At 39.9% G+C, this 17,179-nt stretch overlaps 1 protein-coding gene across 1 annotated transcript in view; it reads left to right on the top strand.

Annotated features, from left to right (window-relative positions):
* The window catches only part of FAT2 (FAT atypical cadherin 2), a 69,735-nt gene that overhangs the window by 24,999 nt on the left and 27,557 nt on the right, over window positions 1-17,179 (top strand). The window contains exons 7-11 of the mRNA XM_018555586.1: window positions 2,449-2,724; window positions 3,530-3,740; window positions 7,389-11,435; window positions 12,984-13,180; window positions 14,846-14,999. Coding sequence (XP_018411088.1) covers window positions 2,449-2,724; window positions 3,530-3,740; window positions 7,389-11,435; window positions 12,984-13,180; window positions 14,846-14,999 — 4,885 coding nt within the window. The remainder of the gene's footprint in view (window positions 1-2,448; window positions 2,725-3,529; window positions 3,741-7,388; window positions 11,436-12,983; window positions 13,181-14,845; window positions 15,000-17,179) is intronic.

The following is a 17,179-nucleotide window of genomic DNA, read 5'->3' on the forward strand; positions in this document are numbered from 1 at the left end:
GCCTTCTTACCTGACATCTTTTTAAATCAGTACAGAAGTTATCAGCTGGTATGTCTGCATGATTGTACACCTCATTTACAGTTCAGAGGCTAAAGCAGAGTCAGACCCTAAATAACTTTTGTAAGTAACTAAACTACACATAAGTAGCCAGGACTCGTGTGTACAAGTCAGGGCCGGCCTTAGGGGTGTGCGAGCAGTGCGGCCGCACAGGGCGCCATGGCAACAAGGGCGCTGTGCGGCCGACACAGCTCGTCCTGGGGGCGGCTTCTCTCCCCCTCACCATAAAGCTTTCTCGCACAGGGCGCCTAAAGGCCTAAGGCCGGCCCTGGTACAAGTCCTTTCTTTGACAGCTTCAAAGTACCTCGAACCAAGAGGCTGCACACTGTACAGAGCTCAGTGACATGGGACACATGTAAATGTTCCTCGTTCTGTCCTAGCTGTTATGAAATACTGCATATTAACAAAGTTCCTTTCGATCCCTAATCCCTCTAAAACTTAAGCCTTTTTACCTTTTTCTTCTGTTACCTTTGACAGCCTGGGGTATATCTGGCTGCTGGTGTTAGCACACATGCTTGTCTTGGCTATACATGTTAAGTTTGATAGATTAGTCACCGTCCTAATGCATAAAGAGCCAAATCAAAGCTAAATACTTAAAATGTATGCATGCATTCTCCATGCTCCATTAAATAATTACACACTGGATCCTTTTGTCAAACACTGAGCCAAGGAGAATCTTTTATTCCATTTCTTCAAGCTGGTTTTATCGTGATATTTATACACTGTCAGGAGTCAACTATTGTAAAACATATAATGCTTGGATCTTTTTGTTTCTTAATTTGCTTTATATGTTTTTTTCTTTTCTTCTTAGATGACCTTATCGTGCTTAAACTCAGTACAGATTTTCTCTTTATTGTCTTCATTATTCATTATCTTCATTATTTATAAAGATTTATTTAGGCCCCTAGGGTTATGTAAACAACATTGCTGTTGATATACAGCATGTTAACTGGTGCAATAGAAGAAAAAGAAGGATGAAAGCCCATTGGTTGTCATAAGTGGCTTCAACATTTCTCCAGCTTATGCTAAACAACCCCTAAGGGGCAAATGTTTTATTTTTGTGAAGAGGGGGATAGAAAGGGGCTGCACTTTGTTGCCATACAAATGGATCATTATAGTGCAATTTTGTTTGTTAAGTGTAAAAAAAGTTCCCTATCTATCATTTTTCCCATTTTCACCTCTTTGTATGCATATACATTTTTTATTTTGGCAACATAGAGGGTCTACATGTTATAAGACTATACAATTTCATTTGAGAAAATATAACCATTTACTATACAAATGCAATATTACAGGGGTCAGAATGAGTAGGCAAGGGCATTGCCAAAAGAGAGAATTTATATTTACAACAAAAAAACACTAACATGGTGCTAACTTTGGAACAAGGGAATGGGAAAAAAGGGGGGTGGACTAAAAATATGTATTGAAAAACACAATTTGTCTGACAGCCATGCTGATCTAAGGGTTTCATTATGTTCTGAGTCACTGACCTGAAATAAATGTGCAGTCAGTAATCTATTCCCATTACTTACGTTACTGTTGAATATTGCTTAGTTGACAAGTCCCCCCAAAGTCCACTGGTAAACTGATATTTCTGGAGGTATTGATCTCCTTGGTCCCCAAACGCTCTTGATGGTTACTTCCTCCAACCTTCATATTACTCTGTGTCACTTTAATGGAAGATCAGCAATGGCAGCCAAGCAGTTCTGTCACTGACAATGAAGTCAGCAGTGGTAATCTTTTCATTTTAGTCATTGCCAGTTTCCTTTACCAAACTAGACTTTCAATAGCTGAAAGTAGATTTGGTGCTAATTGTTGTACTGCTATGTTTACTGTACTGTTAATGGTTATAACCCACATGAGTATTTCTTGGCTGCTCTTATAATTCTAATGATCCCACTGTGATACCTTCAAGCATTTATACGCCATTGCTTTTCTGAGTTATGTTGCTTGGTCTATTTCAGTTGCCAGCTTTCCAAGAGCTCTTTCTGCTTTTATCCATTCTTCTACGCTCCTCCCTCCATCCCTCTTTCCCATCATATCCACCCCTTCACTGACACCAGATTCTGGCCAAACCCTACACGCTTACATGCGAACTACTTCAAAGACCTAAATTGTAAAAGAAAGCTTTCACTGACACCCTTATAATTAAGATAACATCTCTGTTAATATAACGAAGATTTTTCCTAAATTTTTTCACCAAAGTCTTAAGGAAATTTGCATTAGTTAGTAGGAAGAATTAAAGCCCTGACCTGCAAATACTGCAATTTATTTCAGAATAGGTGTGTTATGTGAAGGTACATACAAGTCGCCACACAGGCAATCTCAAATTGTACAATAAGATTGAACTGTGTGCCTAGATTTACTGTTCCTCATTTATTTCTGTTACAGGTTTATATCTCTGTTGTACCATACAATCATCACCGTCCAGAGTTTCAAGAGGATCGCTACACTGTTCAGATTCCAGAAGATGTGCAACTAGGTTCCGAAGTGATCAAAGTTACAGCAACTGATAAAGACAGCGGAAATAGATTAATCTACAATATTCAAGGCAGCGCAGACCCAAGAAGCTCCAAGATGTTCAGGATGGATCCTAATTCTGGTGTCCTATTCACAACAGAGAATATGGATTATGAAACAATGCCCTTTCATATTTTAACTGTCAAGGTGTGTACTTTACCTTTAGCAAAAGATTTCTGATTTTTAAAACAAAAGCTACAACTGTGGTGGAGGTGACTGAATCGTTCAGCACACAGCTAAATGTGGTGGACTTACTTTTTAAAATATGAATGTATAGCTATTTAAGCATTGTTTATTTGTTTTGGGAGTGCTGTCAGTCAATGGTCAGTGGTAGGGGGAAAGTGTGCACGGCTGATTTGTTCCAAGAGGGAGTTTAAAAATGGTAATGATAAGGGCATATGTCCCACATTTCTGGGATGAGAGTGAGTGATAGCTTTTAGCACAAATTATGTAAGAAAAGGACACACCCTGGCCACACCCCCAATTCGGCAGATCATGGAGAATAATTATGCAAAAAAATTATTGGTAAAAACCACAATTGCTTTTTTTCTGCCACTACTTTTCCTTTATACTGGCTTTACAAAAATAACAAATGTCATTATTTAAAGGTTGGATGAAAGGTGCAATACAACACTTTAGGTAGTTACATATTACATTTATATAGAGGTCTATACAGCACACCACAGAGGGGCATTTAAACAGGAAAGATGCACAAAGGGATTTGGCTCCTAAGTATGGACTCCCCCTCCAAATTGGATATTTGGGAATTATACAAGGGTGGTATAGCCATTGTCCGTCCAATACTTTCCGTTTAGAAATAATATATGTATTATCCAGCTGGCTGTAGTCAGGTATAGTGCATTTAGTATATATTAAAAGTATTTAGGTAATTGTAAACTAAACTGAAAACAAACCTATTGAACTTTATATTTTACTATATTTTACTTTGTAGGTGCGTGACCAGGAAGTTCAAATAAAACGGAATTTTGTGAGGATTACTATTCAGGTACAAGACGTCAATGACCATTCACCGCACTTCATTCACCCTGTTTATGAAGAAAGTGTTTCTGATTCGGCTTCTGCTGGATCCAAGGTGCTAAGAGTCCAGGCTACGGATAAAGACCAAGGGCTCAATGCAAAGATCCAGTATTTTTTTCAGTCAGGTGAGGATAACACAGTGATGACTGATATGATGATCCATGGCTTGAGAGTCCTGTGATCCTTACTAGAAGCTACTATTATCCACTTATCCAGTATCACTTTAATTCACATTTGTCGTCACTATGATTCATCCTTGAGATTACCATGACCAACACTTGTTGTTATTATTATGGATAACACTTTAGGCTGTTGTGAGGTAACCTTCTGTTATACCCCCTTTAAATACCACTATGATCCACACCTAAGATCACTTATGATAACTGGAGACAGCTATGACCCACACTTGAGACAGCTATGACCCACACTTGATACTAGGGATGCACCGATACCGTTTTTTCGGTATCAACTATGAGTACCGATATTTATATTTCTATAATTGCCGACACCGAGTACTGATACCCGTACTTCAGGTAGCATGGAGCCGGCTTCCTGGGAAATCAGGAAGCCGGGCAGCATGTCATTACCTGCTGCCCAGCTTCTTGATTGCTTGGGATGCCAGCTCAATGCTGTTTGGTCAACTCAATGCTGATTGGCCGGGAAGCTGGCATCCCAGACAATCAGCATAGAGCCAGCTTCCAGGCCAATCAGGAAGCCCGGAGGCTGGTCATTACCAAAGGCCCAGCTTCCTGATTGGCCGGGAAGTCGGCTCCATGCTGTTTGGCTGGCTCAATGCTGATTGACCAGGAAGCCGGCTCCATGCTGTTTGGCCGACTCGATGCTGTTTGGGCGGCTCAATGCTGATTGGCCAGGAAGCTGGCATCCCAGCCAATCAGCATGGTGCCAGCTTCCCGGACAATCAGGAAGCCAGGAGCCGGGTCATTACCCACGGCCCGACTTCCTGATTGGCCAGGAAGCCGGCTCCATGCTGTTTGGCTGGCTCGATGCCGATTGGCTGGGTAACTGGTCTCCTGGCCAATCAGCATTGAGCTGGCCAAACAGCATAGAGCTAGAAAGTCAGCTCCATGTTCCCTTGCAGCACTGCCGGTCAGAGGAAATCTCCCTCTGACTGGACGTTTCGGTATCGGGATAAGTATTGGATATCAGTGCATCCCAACTTGATACCACATTTGAGAACTCCATGATCCAAGTTTAAGTCTGTGCACGTTGCTGTGGCCTCTATTGGTACAAGAAATAATAATCAAATGTAATTTAATGTCAGATTTTAGAAACATGCTACTTGGGATGCAGAAGGATGTACAATATCTGCGTCAGAACCAAATATAAATATCTGGGTTTGATAACTAGTATTATATAGTATTAATTCTTATTTGTTCTATTGGGTTTTAAAATAAACATCTTTATGCTGATCCATAAAGATTGCCAAATGATAATTGGATTCTACAAAAACAGTATACTGCCATTTGGAAGCTCATAATTAAAATTTCAATCCCATGCTAAGTTATAGGAATTGCAGAAAGTGATGTCTTTCTTAGAATAAGCTCATGAATATTTATATTCAGTGGCACTTATTCACTTATTTTTAACAAGCAGTAAATTATCTTTAAAACAAACTTTTACTGAGCTCTGTAGCTGCAGGCGCTGTGTAGTAATTAATTCTCAAAGTTCACAGTAGAATCACTGACGGCATCTAAGTCCCTCTCCCAGCAGCTCAGCTTACCTGACTCCTCCTTTCAGCAATGACACAGCAGCCTTCCCACCTCCAATGTAAACACAGAGAAGGTGCGCTGGTCAATCAGAAGTTGAGCTGTACTGCTGAGAAAGCTAACATGGACAACTTTAGTGTGAAATTGGAGGGTGAAATGCTGCACAGAGCTTGGAACTACAGAGTTCAGTGAGGTCTTGTTTTTGGTTTTGTTTACTGCTTGTTAAGAATATGAAAATAATTAAATGTCTATAGCCGGTCACAGGTTCACTTTAAGGAATTATTTAGAGTACATATGCTTCCATAAAAACAATTCCTAACAGACCTTGACTTGCAATTTTGGAAGTTTTCAGAAGGGCTGGTCTACCTGAAGGTCTTTGTGGGGCAGACTGCTTAACCTACTGCATCCCTCTAATAATAAAACCTCAAAGTTCACAGTGGCCTATTCACTCAGACTACTTGGAAGTCATAACTGGCACATTTAACACTTTTGTCAACCAAAAAAATAAAAATTTACTATATTGTTAGAAAAATCTAGGAATATTAAAGCAGAACCCCAGCCTTAATTATATATACTGTATATATAGTGTTCAGCTTGGCATAATGCAAGTAAATATGACCCCTAGCAGGGCCACAGGGATGCCGTAATACACTGTAATAACTGCAGTCCAACCTGCATAGCATGATGGTTGCATCCACATAGAGACAACGCAGTGTGGAACAAGGGATGATAAACGAATAATGGAAAAACAATCAGCTGCAGGGAGCCTACAGGCAATACCATCCTTTGCCCTGTGCTTGCCTTTTTCTGGGCACAGCTTCCAAACAAACAGGTCCTGGGCTTTGTGTTGCATGTAGGATCTGGCTGTCCATACATTTTTTAGGCACAACACTTTCCTTTTCTTTAACTTATTTTGGTTTGGCACCGAGTAGTCACTTTTCTTTCTGTGTAAACTGTGCAATAAGCTCTGAGAACATTTTGTCTGCTTTTTTTTCAACCCATTGTATTCATATTGTCTTTAGAAGAAAAGTATAATTAGTGTCAGTTCTTCACACATCTCCTCTGACCACAAAAGTGAGAAAGGGGATATTAGCTTATTAGTGCCGCTTTAAAATGAACTGGTTCTACTTCCACTGGAAGGATTAGACCTGTAGTTTGTCAGATTGGATAAGTAATAATCTTCCTTGATTGAGACAGATGAATCTATGTGCACAGGAAAGTATTTAATGTCAAGTGATAAATGAGCATGCTATATGTTGACTCAACATTCCAGTCCTTTAACATAATATGTATCTGGTGAACCGTTTGAGTCAGATTGCCACGGTTTTTTTTTTTTTTTTTTTTGAATTGCATTGTACACTGACACTGCATTAGTCATATGAGCTCTTCCACAATTTAAAGCAGTGATGTTGGGTTGTTTTTTGTGTTTCTTGTGAGCACAGCTACAGATATCACTTAAAACTGAGCTCCAGGCAAACAGCTTAATACACAGGCAAAATACATACAATGGAACTGTTTTACCTGCCAACTGGTTTGTATTCCTGCCCATCAAGTTCTGAGATTTACACAACTGTGTCACACCACACAGCCCTATCAGACAGGGAAGGAGACCTGACTTTTCTCTGCTGCAGTCCAGTAAGACATACAAGTCTCCTTCCCACTCCCATCCTGTGACTGGACAGAGAAAGGAAGTGTAGCAGACTGATGAGGTCATCTCTCTGTCACTCTTCTCTCTCCTCCCATGAGTATGCTCCTTGCACTGCAGCACAACTGGTTGGCAAAAACTCTGGTCTGACCCAAGTTTAAACTCTGCTGTACAGGGGCTGCAAGAGGTTGGCACAAGGTCAAATTCAGGTAGTTACACTGCTGGAACTTAATAAAAACATACATTTAAATATGTTTTAATAAATACAAAGCTCCTCTAATTTGCCTTATATCTTCCTGGAGTTCAGCTTCAAAGTTCTAAAAAAAAATCTCTTGGATTAATATTTGTGGTTCCATTATTTAAACAACCATGATCCATAATTTATGTATTTTTTTCCACAGGTAACACTGAAGGATATTTTAATATTGATGAGTTTTCTGGCCTGATTACCGTTGCTAAGACACTGGAGCAGCTCACAAAGAGCTGGATAGCCTTGACGATTATTGCAGTAGATCAAGGGACACCAAAGCTTCAAGACCTAGCCACTGTCAACCTACAAATCAAACCTTCTGACACTTCACCACCAAAGTTTATGTTGAGAGAATATGTGGTGGAAATCAGTGAGTCTGTTCCTATTGGCTCCTTTGTAGCCATGGTGTCTGCAACAAGCTGGTCTTCCATTAATTACGATATTAAAGAAGGGAATGAGGAAGGTTCTTTTTATCTTAACTGCTATTCTGGCATTATTAACACCAACAAAAGTCTTGATTTTGAGACCACTTTTTCTTACCAACTCAAAATACGTGGTAAAAACTCTCTTGGATATTACAGTGAAATGACCATCTTTATCTACGTCATTGATGAAAATGACAACTCCCCTATTTTTTCACAAAGCATATATATTGGTGAAATTAGTGAAGATGCTCCAATAGGCAGCATGGTGACCAGTATGGACTTGACCACTCTGATCATTCAAGCTACTGACAATGACACAGAAACAAATGCTATCTTAAGTTACCAAATTCTGGATCCTGAAGTACTGAGATACTTCAAAATCAGTCCAAGTATGGGAACACTGTTCACTGTGGCAGAACTTGACTTTGAGATAATGTCATCATTCTCTTTTGATGTGCATGTATGTGACTCAGGAAAGCCAGTTCGGTTTGCCTCTCAGCCAGCAAAGGTCACCATACAAGTGATTAATGTAAATGATTCTCCACCCAAATTTTTGAAGGGCACATATGATGTGAATATGTATTTACCTGCTTATAATAATATGCACATTCTAACTATGACAGCTAAAGATGTAGATTCAGAAGTGATGTACAGCATCTCAGAAGGCAACACAGATACTGCCTTCTTGATTGATTCTAAATCTGGTAACCTTCTTTTAAATGATTCGTCTCTATTAAAGTCATACCGTGAACTTTCAATAAAAGCTTGGGATGGCTTGTACCATGACACTGCACTGATAAAAATTAATGTCACCCAAGTGAGAAAAACCAACTTAAAATTTGATCAGGCTTTGTATACACTAAATGTGACTGAAAACGATCCTCGTATTATGGTGTTACATATGGTGGATGTGGTTGGAATTCAACTTAATGAGCCCGTTTGTTTTTCGGTTCTTACATATACAGAACTGTTCCAAATAGGTCCATCTTCTGGAGTTCTTCAGACTAAAGGCCTGGCATTTGACAGAGAGATGCAAGGCAAATATGATGTAATAGTTGAAGCTAAAGACAGCAGAAATCCACCTAGAGTGTCTCAGGGTAAAGTTGAAGTATATGTTGAAGATGTCAATGATAATACTCCAGAATTCATTAATACTCCATACTACGTGGCTGTAGAAGATGGCATAGAACCTGGTGATGTCATCTTCCAGGTATCAGCTATGGATAAAGATGCTGGGAAAAACAGTGTTTTAACCTTCCAGTTGCAAGAAGACTATAAATATTTCAGGATTGACCCATCTCTAGGAGACATTATTCTTAGACAACCCTTTGATTATGAAGCCTTAAATCAATATGTTCTAAAAGTGATTGTCAGAGACCATGGTGAACCCTCTTTGCAAGTTCAAGAAGAAGTAGTCATCATTGTCCGAAACAAATCTAATCCTATTTTCCAAAGTCTTTACTACACAGTGACCTTACCAGAAAATGTACCTATTTCTACTCCAGTTTTACACATTCAGGCGCGAAGTCCAGAAGGATTCCGTGTAATTTACAATATTGTTGAGAATGAGGCTCTAAGTTTTTTTAGCATTGACTTTAAGACTGGTTCTCTAAGTGTTTCAGGGCAGCTAGATTATGAGACCAAAGCCACTCATCTGCTAACTGTTAGAGCCACAGATTCGGCTATCGGCCAATTTTCGGAAGCAAGAGTGTTAGTTAAAGTGGAAGATGTAAATGATCACCCACCTGTCTTCTCTCAAATGGTCTACACAGGACATGTCAAGGAAAAACTGCCACCATATCAAACGGTGATTCAATTGCAAAGTTCTGATCGAGATTCTGGGAAGAACCAAGAAGTTTCATATCACATCTTAGGAAACGATACAGAGGAAATTAATGAATTTTTCCACATAAACCACAAAACTGGTGAAATAACAACAGCCAAAGAGTTGGATTATGAAACTATGCGGCAGTTTCAGTTCAAAGTGAGGGCCACAGATAATGGTTTGCCACCATTGCATGCAGATGCGCTTGTCATTGTGAATGTATCTGATATAAATGACAATCCTCCAGAGTTCAGAGAGAAACACTATGAAGCTAATGTAAGTGAACTAGCCAACTGTGGACATATTGTTATTAAAGTTCAAGCATTTGACCTTGATAGTGTAGATGCTGGGAAACTGGAGTATCTTATTCTTTCTGGTAACAACCATAGACACTTCACTATTAACAGAACATCTGGAGTCATTTCACTTTCTAACCTCTGTAGAAATAGTTTGGATTTACTTTACCTGCTACAAGTCTCTGCTTCTGATGGGGTGTACAGGGATACTGTTCCTGTGTACATCAATGTTAACCATGCCAACAAGCACACCCCATACTTTCAACAGGATGTGTTTGAAGTAGAACTTGCAGAGAATGCTGAAATAGGCACTACAGTGATTGAGTTGGCAGCAAATGATCCTGATGATGGACCTTATGGAATGGTGGAATATAGCATTATTAATAAACTGGCCTTGGACATGTTTTCTATCGAAAGCAATGGCCATATAGCAACATTGCGGAAATTAGACCGGGAGAATGCAACAGAGAGGCTTATTGCCATCAAAGTCATGGCAAGGGACGGAGGAGGAAGGGCAGCTTTCTGCACAGTTAAAATAATCCTGACAGATGAGAATGACAACCCACCTCTGTTCATTGCCAATGAATACACTTTATCTGTCCAGTCTAATTTAGGCAAAGGAACCCCAATTATTCAAGTGCTTGCTTATGATGCTGATGAAGGGCAAAATGCTGATGTTACTTATTCTATTGATAAATATGATGAAGATCTAGTTCAAATTAATCCTTACAATGGTACTATCATCGTGAAAAAAAGCCTATTAGGGCTCGAAAACAAGGACATTACTTTTACAGTCATAGCAAAAGATGGAGCACCTCCAAATTGGAGCTCACTTGTTCCTGTTCATCTCCATATTGTACCAAATGAGGTCACTCTACCCAAGTTTTCTGAACCGTTGTATAGTTTTTCAGCATCTGAAGATCTGCCTGAAGGATCTGAGGTTGGATTAGTGAAAGCAACAGCAACTGAGCCAGTCATTTACAGTCTAGTGAAAGGCACAACCGCAGAAAGCAACAAAGATGGAGCATTTAGTCTGGATAAACACACAGGAGCTCTGGTTGTGAAAAAAGGCGTAGACCATGAAAAAACCAAATGGTATCTTATTGATGTTCAGGCCAATTGTCCTCACTTGGGCAAAGAGTTAGTGTCTTTGGTTTCAGTAAGCATCCAAGTGAAAGATATTAATGACAATCAACCTGTTTTTGAAGCTGACCTTTATAGAGCTTCATTAACAGAGAATATGCCAGCTGGGACAACTGTCATACAAGTTACTGCAAATGATCAAGACACAGGCAATGATGGGGTAGTGACTTATAGCCTCAAAGGAGATACTAGTGAGATTCATAGATTCTTTACAATTGATGCTGAAAATGGTTGGATTAGAACCCTAAAGGAGCTTGATTGTGAACAGCAAGAGGTCTATCAATTTTATGTAGTGGCTACAGACCAGGGCAAGAAAATACGCCTTTCTTCTGAAACCATGGTAGAAGTTACAGTAACTGATGATAATGACAACCCTCCAAGGTTCACCTCTCAAGCATACCGGGGATCCATAGCAGAAAACAGCCAATCTGGACAGGTCATAACTACCCTCAAAACATGGGACAGTGATATGTCAGAAAGCAACAGAAAGGTCACCTGTTTCATAACAGGTAAGATGACTTGACTAAATGGTATTGCATGCATGTTTTGTAATGGAGACTAGAAATGCTTAGAAATTGCAGTTATAGATACATACATATATATTAAATGTAGTTAGTTAGTCCAACCATTTTTAAATGTTAGTTATAAACAGGACCAATTGAACCCCCAGTAAATCTTATAACTTTTGGGAAGATATCATATGGAATGTTTGGCATGACATGCTCTCTGGATTAAGGTTATTTCTTTAGTTTGGCAGACTAAGGTTAATCTAGCCATGAAGTGAAAATATTATCTCAGGTGCCACAAAATATTTACCCTGCCTGCCCGTTCCTCTATGAGGCCTTCTCCTGTGAACACTACACGAACTGTATACGGATACATAGTATGTGTTATTAAACTGTGTTCCTTGGGTTCACAAGAGAATGTTTGCCTACAGTAGTGAGGGAGCAGGGATTGCTGCGTGGGAGCCGTGGGTGGCACCATAAGTGCAAACAAGGAATACAATACTCTAAAAATCCTCTTAATGACATTTAAATTGTCTATAATGAGGCTGATTTTCTAATTGAGTTGAGAATCTTCTCTCAAACAAGTGTGTGAATATACACTTCAACTATCCAGTCGTGTGATAAAACAAATTTGTGTTCTTTATGAATACCCGATAAAGTGCAGACACATTACTGAATAATTGAATATTAGTGAATATACTGTATAAGTGAATATTTACACATTTTTTGAGTGATGATTCTCAATTACTTTAGTAAATCAGCCTCATTGTTAAAGATGTTTTTAATGTCATTAAACAGATTTTTAGAGTATTGTACCAGTTTTATGCACTTATAAAAAGATTCTCAGCTCCTTCAGCCCAAATGCCTCCACAAAACTTTGGTAGCAGACAATGCTTGCTAAACTTCAATAATCAACAGTTATTAATATATTTGCCATGTCCACATCAATGATTAAACAGATCAAGGCAAATTCCCACCAATAGTTTATGTATTTATTTACATGGTAGAGATAGATGATGATAGGTTGCTTTGGCCCATATTATGTTTATGATTAAATGCTGTTTGTCCTAAACTAGCGTTTCTCAACTTTTTTTAGTCATGGCACCCTTTAATAAGATGCGAAATCTCGAGGTACCCCAGTCTAAAATGTCATCGTTTTTAAGGGGGACTCCATGCAAAAACACCCAAAAAAGTGGTTTTCCCCCTTCACATCAAAGTTCCCCCCTCAAATCAAGATTTCCCCCTTCACATTAGAGTTACCCTTTGCATCCGTAGCCCCCCTTTCACATCAGAAGCCCCATTGTCATATCAGAATCCCCCTTTTTACATTAGAGTTCCCCCTTTACATCAGGACCCATTTTTGACCTCAGTCTTCATTCCCCTTAACCTCACAGTCCCACTACCACAACATTTTTAGGCACACCCTAAGAAGGCCAGGAGGCACACCAGTGGGCCATGGCACCCTGGTTGAAACTGTCTTTGATTAGTGTATAGCTAATGCAGAGAAATAAAAATTAGAGATATACTCTGACAGATCTATTCTACTGACAGATGGAGACTCCTTAGGACTGTTCAGCATTGGTGAGGTTGGAGACCAGTGGGTCATTTCCTCCAAGAAGGCCTTGGACAGAGAAAATGTAGAAAAACATCACTTAAAGGTGACAGCATCTGATGGGAAGTTCCAGGCGACCACAGAGGTGGAGATTACTGTTTTGGACATCAATGACAACAGCCCAGAGTGTCAGCAGGTATGTAGCTTTAAAAGACAGAAATATGGTAGATAACAGACCACTTTGCAGCACTTTCTAAAGATATTATCAGACAACACGGAGTGTGACCATATTAAAACAAGCATATGGGCTACATGCATTTTGTGCTTATATTTCTAGTTTGGCATGCCAGAATGCATGCATTCACAGGCAGCCCTTACAGTGATTCACTCTGCAGAAGGCTGTCAGCACTTTCTTACTGGCTAAAAGCAGAAATACTGGGCACTGGCCTATTTGTTTAAAATGTGTATACCTACAGTTGTATAAACAGCAAAAAAGTAAAGAGCATTGGGGAATTATTAAAGAGACCCTGTGGCCAGACCATTCATTTCTACAAAAATCTTCCTATAAGATTATATGTCCATTAAACATATTTTATGCATGTTATTTACCTGTTAAAGCCCCCCTTGTGTAGAAATCCCAAAGCCATGAGACTGCTGCTGGGTGCTGTCATCTTGGATGTGATGTCAGCATCTCCGCTCAAGTAATACACTATAGTATTTCCCTTTGCTCCTTCCCCGGCAGCTACATAAAAGATTATGGGAGGGGCGGAAGAGTTGGGCCAGCACAGAGAGTGAGTGATTACACACTCAAAGAAGAGATGATGGATATGACTTGCAAGGATCAAGGGGACAGTGCTAGGGAATTGACTCTCCTGGAGTAGTGACATTTCTAGCAAATTTAAAGGCACATTGCAAGAGAATCAAACATTGTTTATGGAGAGCTCTCAACTGAGCTCTCCTCCCCACTCAGACAGTGTATTGTGTGCAAAGGCAGATCTGGTGTTTAGTGATCGTGTTACACAGAATAACTAGGAGGGGGGCAGCTGTTTACAGCCTGCTTTACAATCCAATACCAATGTCAGACTGAATTTCCTGTGGAGAAAATGTTTAATGTATAGGATTCATGCCTAATAAAAACTTCATACAAAATGAAGAAAGCCTGCATGAAAATGTGCACATGTATACTTCATTACTGCACCTCTTCATTACCACAATAAATGGTTATCACTTGCAAAGGTGGAAATGGGCTTTAAGCTTTAAATGCACTTTAAACGTATGACATATGTGCAATGCCATTGGGTATATTGGAGCTGTGTGGAGAATGTGGAGCAGTTTGGGACTATTATTATTTATTATTATTATTTATTTTTTAGTTTTTGACTACATATATTATTATTATTATTATTTAAATTGTAAAAAAAAAAAATATAAGGACATGCTGATTCTTAAAATTGTGCTCTTTGATTTGGAGGTATTAAGAGATACTAGAATCATGCACTCATGAAAAAAACTACACAGATGAGTTGTTATGTTGTTATATTGATGACCTTTTCACCACACTCTACAATATTTGCCTCTTGCCTTCTGCAAATTACACATAGTTTTCATTTTGAACTGCACAGAATGCCGTGATAAGCACTCTCCTGATACTTGTCATGTGTGATTGTCAGGGAACTGGTTGCATTCTTCTCCCTCTCCTGTCGAGGAGGAGACAGATAAGTCCCCACTCATCCAGAAATAGCACGGGCATTACTGAACAGTCTCTCCTATTCAGCTTTGTTTGGGATTTCACATTCCTGCTATGGATGAATTGCTACAATGCAGGAAAACATTCATCTCAGATAATTCTCCTTTCTATCAGATGCTCTACACAGCAACGGTTGCTGAGGACGCCCCTCCCGGTCTCTTTATCCTCAAGATATCAGCCAAAGACCAGGACATTGGTAATAATGCCCAGATTACTTATGCACTTTATGGACTTGGAGATGACCACTTTCGTCTGGATCCATACACAGGTAAAGTCTACTTGTACTGTTATATGAAGGGAAACTATTGTATTTACTAAAATATATAATATAAATACATAAACAATAGCTCAGAGTAGAGTGATAAAGTCTCTTTAAAGACCGTCCCTTGACCTACTTAAAGTCAGCTACGCAGCACCCCTTTCTCCACTGCAGCTACTGCTGTGTAAGCTTCATGTCGGATGTTGTTGGAGCTTACACAAGCTTGGTGATGTGATGTGATAGTGTTCAGGCCTGTCAATTGGTCATTCACGTCCACAGACTGCATCATGGGAGGAGGTCCCCTTTACTTGCAAGAACTATTTATTAAAGACAAACTTCACCCGGTTATGTAGCTGCTGACTTTTAATAAACACATACAGTATTTACCAGTGCTGTCTTCTACCCATCCCATTCTTCTCAGAATTTCTGATCTTCTGTGCCACCATCTTGGATTGGGGAGACACTTGTGACTTCCATCCAGCTCCCTCCTGCTCACGCAGGGAGACTGGTCCCATAGCCTCCTGGGATTTATGAAATTATCGCAGGAGGCTGTGGGCAGGGATGGGGTGGACCAAGGGGACGTCATCCTCACCTAGGGTGAGTGAGCAGGAGCAAGTGCCACCAAAAAAGAATTCTTGCTTCCCCTTCACAAAAAATACAATTTTGTAAGAGGCTGGGGGGAAGAAGAGCATGATAGTGAGTGTAAATTGCAGGAGAAGGTCCGCTTTATTTAAATAATAATTTACAGGAGTTAGGAGAAGGCAGGAGAAGTGGACAATCTAGGACAACATTGCTGAACTGGAAAGTGAGCTGAATGGAGAATTGTTCCAAATCAGCTATGTTGTCCTAGATTGTTAACTTCTCCTGCCTCTTCCGGACTCTTCCCCCTTTTGTGAATAACCCTGTTAGTAAATTTTTAGGCAAACAGTTAGTAAAGTTAGTGGGTCTCCCTTCCAAAATATTTGTAATGCTGTTCAGCCAGGAGACAGCAGAGAGCACCTTTATTTTCTAATCTTTCTAGCTTGGGACTGGTCCGGTGGGTGACCAAACTGTATTGCTAAACTGCAGTAGGGAAAAGGGAGGACAGATAGCTTGCTCGGCTATCTGGAAGGAGGATTTGTGAATCACGAAACGGGCTGCACAGAGTTACAATTCCATGATTCGGTGCAATAGGCAGTGATGATGTGAAAATTGCAATAACCCATGGCAACCAATCATAATTCAGTTAAAAGCAGCCAATAGATTTTTCTTTTTCATTTGTTTATTTATTCTGTCTTGCTGTGCATACGGCCTCCATTTCTTTTTCGTTCTCTATTAATTTCCTGTCTAAGGGTTAATGAAATTTTAACAAAGCTCTTATATTATTAAAATATTATAGGGGTGCTACATTCCCGATGAATCCAATAACAAGCTTTTATTAATTCAGTGGATATTGCCATCAGTTTCTGACAAAGACTGGAAATGATAGAGATTTGAATCTGCCCGCTTGCTTAGCATGCTTGTGGTAGAGAGATAAAGAAAAATCATTTATTTTAGATGTAGCCAAGTACTGTGCAGGTTCAACTGAAACACGCACCAGCCATTCATCACTGTTATCCAGCTCACTTCTCTTAATAAATATATACTGACAGTGAAGAGTTCAATGAGGGTTTGATTTATGTATGAAATACCTTACAGCAAGCACCATACAACCGGCCTGTAGGTACATCTCCATTTTTAGGGGAAGAGACGATTCCTTTGAGGATAAACAGCACAAAACATGGTGTACAGTCTTCAGCATTTGTTCTCAACTTAATGCAATATGTGTGGCTCTTCATTACAAAACATTTCTTTAGTCTTAAAGCTGATAAACAACTAAAAACACATATAAGGGGGGCTGTTCTACCAGCTAAAGGATTTGCATTTCTGTCTACCCAGTTCTGGGATTTACACAGCTCTGCCTCACAGTACAGCCGTGCATGACCTGATTTTTCTCTGCTGCAGTTCGGTAACATTTAGGGCTTCTTTACACCAATTGCAGTGCGTTCCAGAGCGGCAGCTGCTGGAATGCACAGCAATCACTCACAAAACTGCCTCCTGCGTTCTGGGGCAGGAGGGGGCATAGCGGTGCACCCGATCACACTGCGGGCGGGGGGCGTGGCTGGGGTGCCATTGACTTCAATGCACCACCACCCCCCTCCCACCCCCGA

The sequence above is a fragment of the Nanorana parkeri genome, unplaced genomic scaffold (assembly GCF_000935625.1).
Source record: "Nanorana parkeri isolate BGI_ZX_2015 unplaced genomic scaffold, ASM93562v1 scaffold203, whole genome shotgun sequence".
NCBI lineage: Eukaryota > Metazoa > Chordata > Amphibia > Anura > Dicroglossidae > Nanorana > Nanorana parkeri.